Raw genomic sequence first — 12,831 nt, forward strand, 5'->3', positions numbered from 1 at the left:
GCAGCGGTCGGTTAGGCCGATAGACAGAAATGAGGGAGGAGATGTAAGGGGGTGCCGCACTGTGGAGAGCTTTGTGGGTGAGAACAAGTACTTTGAATTGTACCCTGTAATGAATTGGCAGCCAGTGTAACGACTGGCGAAGAGCGGACGCGTCTGAGTAACGATTAGCCAGATGGACAACCCTGGCTGCTGCATTAAGGATAGACTGGAGAGGGGAGAGTCGAGTGAGAGGGAGGCCAATTAATAGAGCATTACAGTAGTCCAGGCGGGAGTGGATCAGGGCGACAGTGAGAGTTTTTGTTGTTTCCATGGTGAGAAAAGGGCGGATTCTAGAGATGTTCTTTAGGTGTAAGCGGCATGAGCGGGCAAGAGATTGTATATGGGAGGTGAAGGAGAGATCGGAGTCGAACATAACACCCAGACAGAAAACTTCATTTTCTTTTCACATTCCATAGCATATAAAGTTAAAATCATCTCGTCCGAAGAAGAGGGGGATTTCCTGAAATACACGGTGACCATAGTGGATGTATTTAACCCCTTCACGACCAATGACTCCACATAGGCATCATGAAAACTGGTCCCATTATGACCAGTGACGCCTATGTGGCGTCATGACTTTAAAGCCCCCCTGCGGGTCGGGTGACCTAAGTCACTGAAAGGTCACCCGACCCGCAGATACAGGGGGCTCTGTACTTCACCACGGGAGGCGTGGCTTCGCCCCCACGTGGCTACGATCGCTCTGTTTGGCTGTTTCACTTTTAACAGCCAATCAGAGCGATAGTAATATTTCATCAATGGAAATTGATGAAATATTACAATCCAGCCATGTCCGACGCTGCTGTAGCATCGGACATGGCTGGTGACACCGAACCGACCCCCCCCACCGGTTAACGGGGGCAATCTGCCCCCCGTCTTCCCTCCGCTCCCGATTGCCCTCCCCTCCCACCCCCCGGTACTCACCGAGTGCAGCTATGGCTCCTGGTTTCCTGCGGTCCCGGACCATGGGCGCCGCCATATTGGAAAATGGCGGGCGCATGCGCAGTGCGCCCGCCGGCTGCAATTTCCATTCATTCATTTTGATTACTGTGATAAACTCTCACAGTGATCAAAATAGAATGAAAACTAAATAAACCCCCCCTTTATCACCCCTATAGGCAGGAACAAACAATAAAATAAAGAAATTACCTTTATTTTTTTCCCCATTAGGGTTAGGGTTGGAAAGAGGGTTAGGGTGGAATTAGGGTTAGGGTTGGAATTAGGGTTAGGGTTGGAATTAGGGTTAGGGTTGGAATTAGGGTGGGAATTAGGGTTATGGTTAGGGTTAGGATTAGGGGTGTGTTGGGGTTAGGGTTATGGTTAGGGTTGAGATTAGGGTTAGGGATGTGTTGGGGTTAGGGCTGTGGTTAGGGGTCTCCACTGTTTAGGCACATCAGGGGGTCTCAAAACGCGACATGGTGCAACCATTGATTCCAGCCAATTTTGCGTTCAAAAAGTCAAACAGCGCTCCTTCCCTTCCAAGCCCTGACGTGTGCCCAAACAGTGGTTTACCCCAACATATGGGGTATCAGTGTGCTCAGGAAAAATTGCACAACTTTGGGGGTCTAATTTCTCCTGCTACCCTTGGGAAAATAAAACATTTGGGGCTAAAAAATTATTTTTGTGGAAAAATTTTTTATTTTTATTTTCATGTCTCTGCGTTATAAACTTCTGTGAAGCACTTGGGGGTTCAAAGTGCTCACCAGGCATCTACATAAGTTTCTTTGGGGGCTAGTTTCCAAAATGGGGTCACTTGTAGGGGGTTTCTATTGTTTAGGCACATCAGGGGCTCTGCAAACGTAACGACGACCGCAGACCATTCCATCAAAGTCTGCATTTCAAAACGTCACAACTTCCCTTCCGAGCCCCAATGTGTACCCAAACAGTGGTCCCCACCCACATATGGGGTACCAGCGTACTCAGGACAAACTGGACAACAACTTTTGGAGTCCAATTTATCCTGCTACCCTTGTGAAAATAAAAAAATTGCGCACTAAAAAATAATTTTTTGAGGAAAAAAAAAAAAATTTTATTTTCATGTCTCTGCGTTATAAACTTCTGTGAAGCGCTTAGGGCTTCAAGGTGCTCACCACACATCTAGATAAGTTCCTTGGGGGGTCTAGTTTCCAAAATGGGGTCACTTGTGGGGGGGGTTCCACAGTTTAGGTACATCAGGGGCTCTGCAAATGTAACATGATGCCTGCAGACCATTCCATCAAAGTCAGCATTTCAAAATGTCACTACTTCTCTTCCGAGCCCCGATGTGTGCCTAAACAGTGGTCCCCACCCACATATGGGGTACCAGCGTACTCAGGACAAACTGAACAACAACTTTTGGGGTCCAATTTATCCTGGTACCCTTGTGAAAATAAAAAATTGCGCACTAAAAAATAATTTTTTGAGGAAAAAAAATATTTTTTATTTTCATGGCTCTGCTTTATAAACTTTTGTGAAGCACTTGGGGGTTCAAAGTGCTCACTATGCATCTAGATAAGTTCCTTGGGGGGTCTAGTTTCCAAAATGGGGTCAGTTGTGGGGGAGCTCCAATGTTTAGGCACACAGGGGCTCTTCAAACACGACATGGTGTCCGCTAACGATTAGAAGTAATTTGCATTTCAAAAAGTCAAATGGCGCTCCTTCCCTTCTGAGCCCTGCCGTGTGCCCAAACAGTGGTTCCCCCCCCACATATGGGGTACCAGCGTACTCAGGACAAACTGGACAACAACTTTTGTGGTCCAATTTCTCCTGTTAGCCTTGTGAAAATTAAAAATAGCGTGCTAAATATCATTTTTGAGGAAAAAAAATATTTTTTATTTTCACTGCTCTGTGTTATAAACTTTTCTGAAGTACTTGGGGGTTCAAAGTGCTCACTACACATATAGATAAGTTCCATAAGGGGTCTAGTTTCCAAAATGGGGTCACTTGTGGGGGAGCTCCAATGTTTAGGTGCACAGGGGCTCTCCAAACGCGACATGGTGTCCGATAACGATTGGAGCTAAATTTCCATTCAAAAAGTCAAATGGCGCTCCTTCCCTTCCGGGCCCTGCCGTGCGCCCAGTGATTTATGACCACATATGAGGTATCGGTGTACTCAGGAGAAATTGCTCAACAAATTTTATGATCCATTTTATCCTGTTACCCATGTGAAAATGAAAAAACTGAGGCTAAAAGAAAACTTTTGTGAAAAAAAAAGTACTTTTTTTTTTTTTACAGATCAATTTGTGAAGCACCTGGGGGTTCATTATGCATCTAGATAAGTTCCTTGGGGGGTCTAGTTTCCAAAATGAGGTCACTTGTGGGGGAGCTCCAATGTTTAGGCGCACAGGGGCTCTCCAAACGTGACATGGCAACCGCTAAATATTCCAGCATATTTTCCATTCAAAAAGTCAAATGTCGCTCCTTCCCTTCTGAGCCCTGCCGTGCGCCCAAACAGTGGTTTATGACCACATATGAGGTATCCATGTACTCAGGAGAAATTGCCCAACAAATTTTATGATCCATTTTATCCTGTTGCCCATGTGAAAATGAAAAAATTGATGCTAAAAGAAAATTTTTGTTGGAAAAATTAAAATGTCCATTTTTTCCTTCCACGTTGCTTTAGTTCCTGTGAAACACCTGAAGGGTTAATAATCTTCTTGAATGTGGTTTTGAGCACCTTCAGGGGTGCAGTTTTTAGAATGGTGTCACTTTTGGGTATTTTCTGTCATATAGACCCCTCAAAGTGACTTCAAATGTGAGGTGGTCCCTACAAAAAAATGGTTTTGTAAATTTTGCTGTAAAAATGAGAAATCGCTGGTCAACTTTTAACCCTTACATCTTCCTAACAAAAAAATATTTTGTTTCCAAAATTGTGCTGATGTAAAGTAGACATGTGGGAAATGTTATTTATTAACTATTTTGTGTCACATAACTCTCTGGTTTAACAGAATAAAAATTCAAAATTTGAAAATTGCGAAATTTTCGCCAAATTTCTGACTTTTTCACAAATAAACACAAAAATTATCGACCTAAATTTATCACTAACATGAAGCCCAATATGTCACGAAAAAACAGTCTCAGAATCGCTAGGATCCATTGAAGCGTTCCTGAGTTATAACCTAATAAAGGGACACTGGTCAGAATTGCAAAAAAATGGCCTGCTCATTAAGGTCAAAATAGGCTTGGTCATGAAGGGGTTAATAAAGGTAAATTCAGAACATGGTGATAATGATGGCAGCTAAGTCCAGCGCTCACCCTGCATTTCCTCTCCCGCCCTCAGGATCTGCCTCCGTGAAGGCTAATAAACAAATTCGGCTCATCAAAAAGAAGACGTGCGAAGCGTTCATCCTGCAGAGCGGAGAGCAGTATTTGATCATGGGGAAGGATGGACTGCAGATCCGCGGGGAGCGCGTATATCAGTAAGTGCTGCTTAGGGGGAGGGCAAGTATTAGCCAACGCCGCGGATGGGAGACGGGGAGGATGGGGCGGGAGTAAATATCAGTAAGTGTTGCAGAGGTTGAATATAAGTGTCGTGGAGGGCCAATATTAGTAAGTGATGAAAAGGGCGACAATCAGTAAGTGATGTGGAGAGCAAATATCAGTAAGTGCTGCTGAGGGAGAGAAAATATTAGCCAGAGCCATGGAGACGGGAGGGGGCAAATATCATTAAGTGCAGTGTCTGGGAGATCAAATATCAGTAAGTGCCTCCAGAGGGGGAGGGCAAATATTAGCCAGTGCCACATAGAGGTGAGTGGGGATGAACATCGGTAAGTGCCAGGGGAGGAGTAGGGCGAATATCGATCCATCCCAGAGGAGGAGTAGGACGAATATCAGTAAGTGCCAGGGGAGGAAGAGGGTGAATAATATTAAAGCTAAGTTCACACGTAGCGGAATTCCCGCAGAAGTTACCGCGAGAATTCCGGAATTCCATTCCGCGGGAAAATCGCATTTTAAATTCCCGTGATTTACCCGTGGCAAAACTAGCGATTTGCAAGCGTAATTAGCTTGCAGAATGCTAGCGTTTTCCAAGCGATCTGTAGCATCACTTGGAGAACTGATTGACAGGTTGGTCACACTCATCAAACATAGTGTTTGACTAGTGTGACCACCTTTTTATTATTGAGGCTGCCTATGCAGCATCAGTAGTAAAAAAATCTAATGTTAAAAATAATAAAAAAATAATTCACCCTCCGACGTCCCGCGCAGCGTGCCCTGGCCTCCGCGATGCTCGACAGGTCCCGTTCCCAGTGATGCATTGCGGCAAAGACCTTTGATGACGTCGCGGTCTCGCGAGACCTCTACAGCATCGCGAGCTGCCACGTGTATCGCTGAAGCCTGGGAACGCTGCGCGGGTCGTCGGAAGGTGAATATAACCCGATTTTTTAATTGTAATTCTATTTTTTACAGGGATATGGTACACACAGCCTGGAGGACAGTCTCCTCTCCTGCGGACCGTGGGTTCCATCCGCACATTTTCCGCTTACTTTGCGCATGGTGGGCACAGCCACATGCGGAAAGTAAGCAGGACAATGCATTCCTATGTGGGCGAAATCTCCGCGATTTCGCAAATTAATGAGCATGCTGCGGATTTTTCCGCGATGCGATTCCACCACAGGAAAATCCGCAGCATTAGCGCATTGCAGAATCCCATAGGAATGCATGGGATGCTGTTTTTTTGCGTTTTCACGGCAAAATTGCGTGGTAAAAACTGCCGCGAAAAAACCTGAACGTGTGAACGCAGCCTAAATGTTTGGAACAGGAGGACAAATTTAGTCCTGTGACAGGTACGGGAGGTGCAGTAGCAGTCACTGGCAGCAGCCAATATACTGGCAGGAGCTTCTCTCATGAGGTCATCAGTGCCCCAGCTGTCAGACCATTAGTTGTGGCAGGTCATGGGATTAGTGTAATAGTGCTGCCGTTTCCTTCCATGCAGGTACGAGTATCCGCTGGACTCCAGTGTGTGGGTGGAGTGGTGGCCGGAGTTGTCGTCCTGCAGGGATCCATCCTGTGGACATTTCATCTCCATCCTGGATGAATTCTCAGAAAACTTTTTACTGGAAGGTTGTCAGTCATAGTCGGCTCGCTGTAGATCTGTTACAGTGTGTCTGTAAAGTCTCCTGTCTTATTTTATATTCCCAAAAAATTAGAAAAGTTGTATAAATAAAATCGATTACCTCTAATCCCATGGCCGAATACTCTGCAGAGGTTGCATCTGGACGCAGCACCGGAGGTTTAACGACTTTCATTGCAGCCTATGATGGCTGTCACAAGTCAGCAGGAACCCGGAAATAGGAAAAATTGCAGATCAACTGACACAATGTAACAGTGCGATCGCCAGGTCACTTGACTCACCCTAGTGTAGCATGAGCTTCACCAATAGTAACAGCGCCCCCTAATGTTCAGGTGTGTGGTGCTCACGTCAATGGGGCTAAGCTGCAGTACCTGACACAGCCATGACAGGGAGGCTGCGCTGTTAACAAAGAGAGAACTGAGCCATAGAAAATGAGACATATCCTATAATCCAGAAATATAGAGACAGCCACCATACTACAGCCTGGTAATGAATTGTAAGCGTCTATATAAGTCTTATCCTCCAGTCACCTCCAGATATGCAGTCACTATTCTGCTGTTACATCATGTCTTATCCTTCAATCACATCCAGAGCTGTAACACTGTACCTACATTGTCATTTTTCAAAGACTGATGCTGATCAAAAACCAAAAAGAGCAAGATGGTGTAGCCAAGAACACAAAGCAAGTCACAAAATATAGAAGATTTATGTCAGCTCCATTGTGAAGATACAAGATAACATTCTGTTCTGTCTGCATCCTCCACTAGAGGGAGCTTCCTGTATACAGAGATACATAGTAAGGTTCTGTCTGCAGCCTCCACTAGGGGGAGCTCCAGGGGCGGACACTGACAGCTTGGGGCCCCTGTGCAAGAAATGTGTCTGGGCCCCCCTCCTTTTATGGCATCAAAGCTACATGTGTGTATATATACACTCACTGGCCACTTTATTAGGTACACCATGCTAGTAACGGGTTGGACCCCCTTTTGCCTTCAGAACTGCCTCAATTCTTCGTGGCAGAGATTCAACAAGGTGCTGGAAGCATTCCTCAGAGATTTTGGACCATATTGACATGATGGCATCACACAGTTGGCGCAGATTTGTCGGCTGCACATCCCTGATGCGAATCTCCCGTTCCACCACATCCCAAAGATGCTCTATTGGATTGAGATCTGGTGACTGAGGAGGCCATTTGAGTACAGTGAACTCATTGTCATGTTCAAGAAACCAATCTGAGATGATTCGAGCTTTATGACATGGCGCATTATCCTGCTGAAAGTAGCCATCAGATGTTGGGTACATTGTGGTCATAAAGGGATGGACATGGTCAGCAACAATACTCAGGTAGGCTGTGGCGTTGCAACGATGCTCAATTGGTACCAAGGGGCCCAAAGAGTGCCAAGAAAAAATTCCCCACACCATGACACCACCACCACCAGCCTGAACCGTTGATACAAGGCTGGATGGATCCATGCTTTCATGTTGTTTACGCCAAATTCTGACCCTACCATCCGAATGTCGCAGCAGAAATCGAGACTCATCAGACCAGGCAACGTTTTTCCAATCTTCTACTGTCCAATTTCGATGAGCTTGTGCAAATTGTAGCCTCAGTTTCCTGTTCTTAGCTGAGAGGAGTGGTACCCAGTGTGGTCTTCTGCTGCTGTAGCCCATCTGCCTCAAAGTTCGACGCACTGTGCGTTCAGAGATGCTCTTCTGCCTACCTTGGTTGTAACGGGTGGCAATTTGAGTCACTATTGCCTTTCTATCAGCTCGAACCAGTATGCCCATTCTCCTCTGACCTCTGGCATCAACAAGGCATTTCCGGCCACAGAACTGCCGCTCACTGGATTTTTTTTCTTTTTCGGACCATTCTCTGTAAACCCTAGAGATGGTTGTGCGTGAAAATCCCAGTAGATCAGCAGTTTCTGAAATACTCAGACCAGCCCTTCTGGCACCAACAATCATGCCACGTTCAAAGGCACTCAAATCACCTTTCTTCCCCATACTGATGCTCGGTTTGAACTGCAGGAGATTGTCTTGACCATGTCTACATGCCTAAATGCACTGAGTTGCCGCCATGTGATTGGCTGATTAGAAATTAAGTCTTAACACACAGTTGGACAGGTGTACCTAATAAAGTGGCCAGTGAGTGTATATATATATATATATGATATTATATAGCCACACACACACATGCATGTATATATATTAGTCTCCTTTATTATGTATATTGCTGTCCCTTACACAGTGCCCTTTCTTGATATGTACAGTACCCTCCCTTGCATACTGAATTATATAGAGCCATGTTTTTTATTACATACCGTCCTATCTTGTTAGCTGTATAATGCAATGATGGCTGATGGAGCATGGGAAAGCTTTCTTTCTAATGGAGGAGCTGATGGACTGGTAGTTTGGTCACCGACTCCTCGATCAGCAGTCATTTTAGACCTAAAAAGAGAGGGGACTATGTAATAAAAGAGGGCGCTGTGAATAACAAAATTAACAAGAATACACTATGGAAGAGCACTATACATAACAGCAGAGGAAGCTACAGTTGTGGCCAAAAGTATTGACACCCCTGCAATTCTGTCAGATAATACTCAGTTTCTTCCTGAAAATGATTGCAAACACAAATTCTTTGGTATTATTATTTTCATTTAATTTATCTTAAATTAAAAAACACAAAAGAGAATGAAGCAAAAAGCAAAACATTGATTATTTCACACAAAACTCCAAAAATGGGCCAGACAAAAGTATTGGCACCCTCAGCCTAATACTTGGTTGCACAACCTTTAGCCAAAATAACTGCGACCAACCGCTTCCGGTAACCATCAATGAGTTTCTTACAATGCTCTGCTGGAATTTTAGACCATTCTTCTTTGGCAAACTGCTCCAGGTCCCTGATATTTGGCCACAACTGTATATAATAAGGGACGGCACCATATATAACTAGAAAGGATGGTACGTAATAAGGGACAGTGTTATACATGATAAAAGAGGAAACTATGTAACTAAGGATGGTGTTATACAGAATTAGTGAGTACACTATATATTAAGGGACTGTGTTAGACATAATAAGCGATAATAATGTCTTCCTCCACCTCCCCCTGTTCCTAAGGCAATTATAAGTCCCCCTTCCTCCCATACCAAGCCCCCACACCCCTCATTATCCTCCTCCCCTCACATCCCATTATTGTCCTCTCCCCCACCCCATCATTGCCCTCTTCACCACCTCCATCATTTTCTTCTCCCCACCACTATCTTTGCTTTCTCCCCCACCACTCCCATCATTGCCCATTCCAACACCTCCACCATTTCCTCCTCCTCCACCACCCCATTATTGCCCTTTCCACCACCAGCATCATTGCATTCTCCCCCACCATGGGGTCATCATCATTTCTTTTTCCCTCACCACCCCATCATTGCCTTCTCCCCATCACCCCATCATTGCCTTTTCCATCACCCCATCATTGCCTTCTCCCCATTACTCTCATCATTGCCTGCTCCATCACCCCATCATTGCCTTCTCCCCATCATTGCCTGCTCCATCACCCCATCACTCCCATCATTGCCTTCTCCCCATCACTCCCATCATCGCCTTCTCCCCATCACCCCATCATTGCCTTCTCCCCATCACTCCCATCATTACATTCTGCATCACTCCCATCATTGCCTTCTCCCCATCACTCCCATCATTGCCTGCTCCATCACTCCCATCATTGCCTTCTCCCCATAATTCCCATCATTGCCTTCTCCCATCACTCCCATCATTGCCTTCTCCCCATTACTCCCATCATTGCATTCTCCCCATCACTGCCTTCTCCCCATCATTCCCATCACTGCCTTCTCCATCACGCCATCACTGCCTTCTCACCATCACTCCCATGATCCCATCAATGCCTTCTCTCCATCACCCCCATCATGGCCTTCTCCCATTGCCCCCTCATGGCCTTCTCCCATCACCCTAGGCATCAAGGCCTTCGCTCCCCATCACGGCCTTCTCCTCATGTCCCCATCTCCTCCAGGGCCAGGCTCCAACTACACACACACACTGACACACACAACCTCTCTCACCTGTCCGCAGCATCGCCCGCGCTTCCTCGCTGTGACACAGCAGCGGCCGCTGAATGATGACGTCATTCATCGGTACGCTCCTCTCTGTGTCAGACAGGAAGCGTGGGCGGCGGGCAGGAAGCAGGATGGATCCTTGCAGCTCCGCTCCTGCAATTTTCTTTTGCAGGCAGTGGAGCTGCTTGGATCGCTCCCTGCTGGCCGCTGCACATGAGGGCAACTTGGCCAGGGGCCCGCGGAGCCTCGGGCCCGGAGAAACCGGCCAGATTTCCCTCATCATTAGCCGCCTTGCAGGGCCCCCTGGAGGCTCTGGGCCCCTCTGCAGTCGCACTGGTTGAACCGGCGGTATGTCTGCCCATGGGGAGCTCCCTGTATACAGGGAGAGATACATGATAAGGTCCTGTCTGCAGTCTCCACTAGAGGAAGCTTCCTGTATACAGAGAGAGATACACGATAAGGTTCTGTCTGTAGCCATCACAAGGGGGCAGTATATAACTAGAGTTCAATGACCCCCGGTGAAAAATTTGGACCTGCTCTCCCCTTTGCAGGTTAGTCAGATATATGGGCCCCTGTACTGTTCTAATTCCTATAAGGATATACAAGTTGCTCCTCCCCTCCACCATTATGTAGTAATGTCATCCTGGGTCTCTTCCTGTATATATGCCCCCCATCATGTCCCCTTCCTGGTATATATATATATAACCCCCATATCCTGGTATATGTCTTGTGGTGTAGTGACCACTGTGTCCACTAGGGGGCGCTGTATGGATGTCCCAGGAGAGTGGATGAATGGCAAGATACTGAATGACCATCATGTATCTCAAGGTGGGTGGCCTTGAGAAGGTGATTTGTGTGTGTGTTAATCAGCAGTGATACTGCTGAGGTGCTGGTTCAATGTGTCAGGAACTAGTTACCTACAAACCCACCCGGGGGGTGTTTATTAACGCTGTTGTAAAGAGTGTGTGGTTGAAGGACCTGTGATGAGGTCATAGTCATGTGACCCGGTGGGCGTGGCTATGGACCATATAATGTGGCCAGGGTAGGTCACATGGGTGAATGCAGGGATCTGGTTGGTCCAGAGCGGAAGGTCCCATGAGGAGAGTTGTCGCCTGGCTAACAGCCTGTGTGTGGCTGTTTGTAATGTCTGTCAGCATCTGAGAGTTCCAGAGGAGAGAGTGGATGTTTGCAGCGTGAAACAACAGCCATGAGAGAACCCTGACGTGGGTGAGATAATTATGAGGCTGAAGAGCCTGTATATGCTGGACATTGCTAACAGAGGGAAACTCTGAATGGACGCTATGCTGTTATATGCCATATATGTTGCTTCTGTGGGTTTATGATGGAGGAATAAACCGCAAGGACTATGTTATGATTTATGGAAAACACGGTGCCGGATGTGTTTTGTTCGCTGCCTAGCGAGGATCCCCTAACTGAATAATAGCGCTACCTCAGTCTCTTATTCTGGTATTTGTGTCCTCCATCCTGGAATATGTCCCTTATCCCGGTATGTGTCCTCCATCCTGGTATATGTCCTTCAATCTGCCGATGGCGCTGTTGTTCAGTGCAGAGAAAAAAACCATAACTGCTGCGACTCACCTTCCTTCCACTCCCCCGCTGAGCGGCGCTTTATTCTAAAGTCGGCGGCTGACTTCAGCGTCCAAGTGACGGAAGCATTATGACGTCACTACCATGTGCCTGGTGCACCCTGATGTCAGCTGCTGGCCTCTGATTTTCCAGCAGTGTGTACCTCAGCACATGGACCCGACGAGTTCGTACACTGCAATACACTTCAGCTGGATGTGCATCCTTGGACGCACATCCAGCTGAAGTAGGGGCTGGCATCGGCGGGCTCCTCACGGGACCTATCATTGCGGCAAACACTGTGACCGCAGTCAATATGCCTCTGCTGGGGGAACTCCCTGTATAGAAAGATACATGATAACATTCAGCCTGCAGTCACCACTAGGGGGAGCTCCCAGTATACAGAGATACATACTGTAATATGATTAAGCAGGTCTTACCTAGTGGTGAGTACAGGCAAAAAGCGCTCTCCCTACTGGTGGATAGAGGAAGCATACTATCACGTTGTTCTTTGTGGCACATTTTTCTCATGCCCCAAACTCTGGTTTGGTAGCTGAATACGTTAATACCTGACAATTATAGAATAAACGTCGGCACATTCTGAAGGTTTGGGGTCTGGCCCAGTGTTTTATGTGTGCTTTCCCATGCTGAACAGATGTGGACATAGAAGTCAGATCTCGCCATCTAGTACCCTGTTCATGCTCCGGACCGGGGGACCACAGACATGTGCAGCAGTATATAAAACAACACTGATGTTGGTGAACGTTTGGCCACAGCAGCTTTTAGGGTATGTGCACACACTGCGGATTCTGCTGCGGATCCGCAGCGGATTTGGCCCTGCGGATCCACAGCAATTCCGCAGACATTGTACAGTACAATGTTAGCCAATGGGATTTCAAATCCGCAGTGCACATGCTGCGGATTTTTCCGTGCAGATTTTCTGCGGTTTTAAATCCGCACCATGTCAATTCTTCGGATTCCGCAGCGGTTTGACAACTGTTCCATTGTCCAGGAGTCAATCCGCAGGGGAAAACCGCAGGTCACTTTACCTGTGGTTTTACCTGCAAATACGCAGGTGAATACGCAGCGTGTGCACT

At 46.7% G+C, this 12,831-nt stretch overlaps 1 protein-coding gene across 1 annotated transcript in view; it reads right to left on the minus strand.

Moving 5' to 3' along the window:
- LOC141070185 (uncharacterized) overlaps positions 1 to 12,831 on the minus strand; it is a 149,665-nt gene that overhangs the window by 3,407 nt on the left and 133,427 nt on the right. Inside the window, exon 5 of the mRNA XM_073559484.1 lies at positions 8,404 to 8,530. Coding sequence (XP_073415585.1) covers positions 8,416 to 8,530 — 115 coding nt within the window. The 3' untranslated portion in view covers positions 8,404 to 8,415. The remainder of the gene's footprint in view (positions 1 to 8,403; positions 8,531 to 12,831) is intronic.

This window comes from Dendrobates tinctorius, unplaced genomic scaffold (genome assembly GCF_039654945.1).
Source record: "Dendrobates tinctorius isolate UK_male_01 unplaced genomic scaffold, ASM3965494v1 ptg000013l, whole genome shotgun sequence".
In the NCBI taxonomy this organism is placed as follows: Eukaryota; Metazoa; Chordata; class Amphibia; order Anura; family Dendrobatidae; genus Dendrobates; species Dendrobates tinctorius.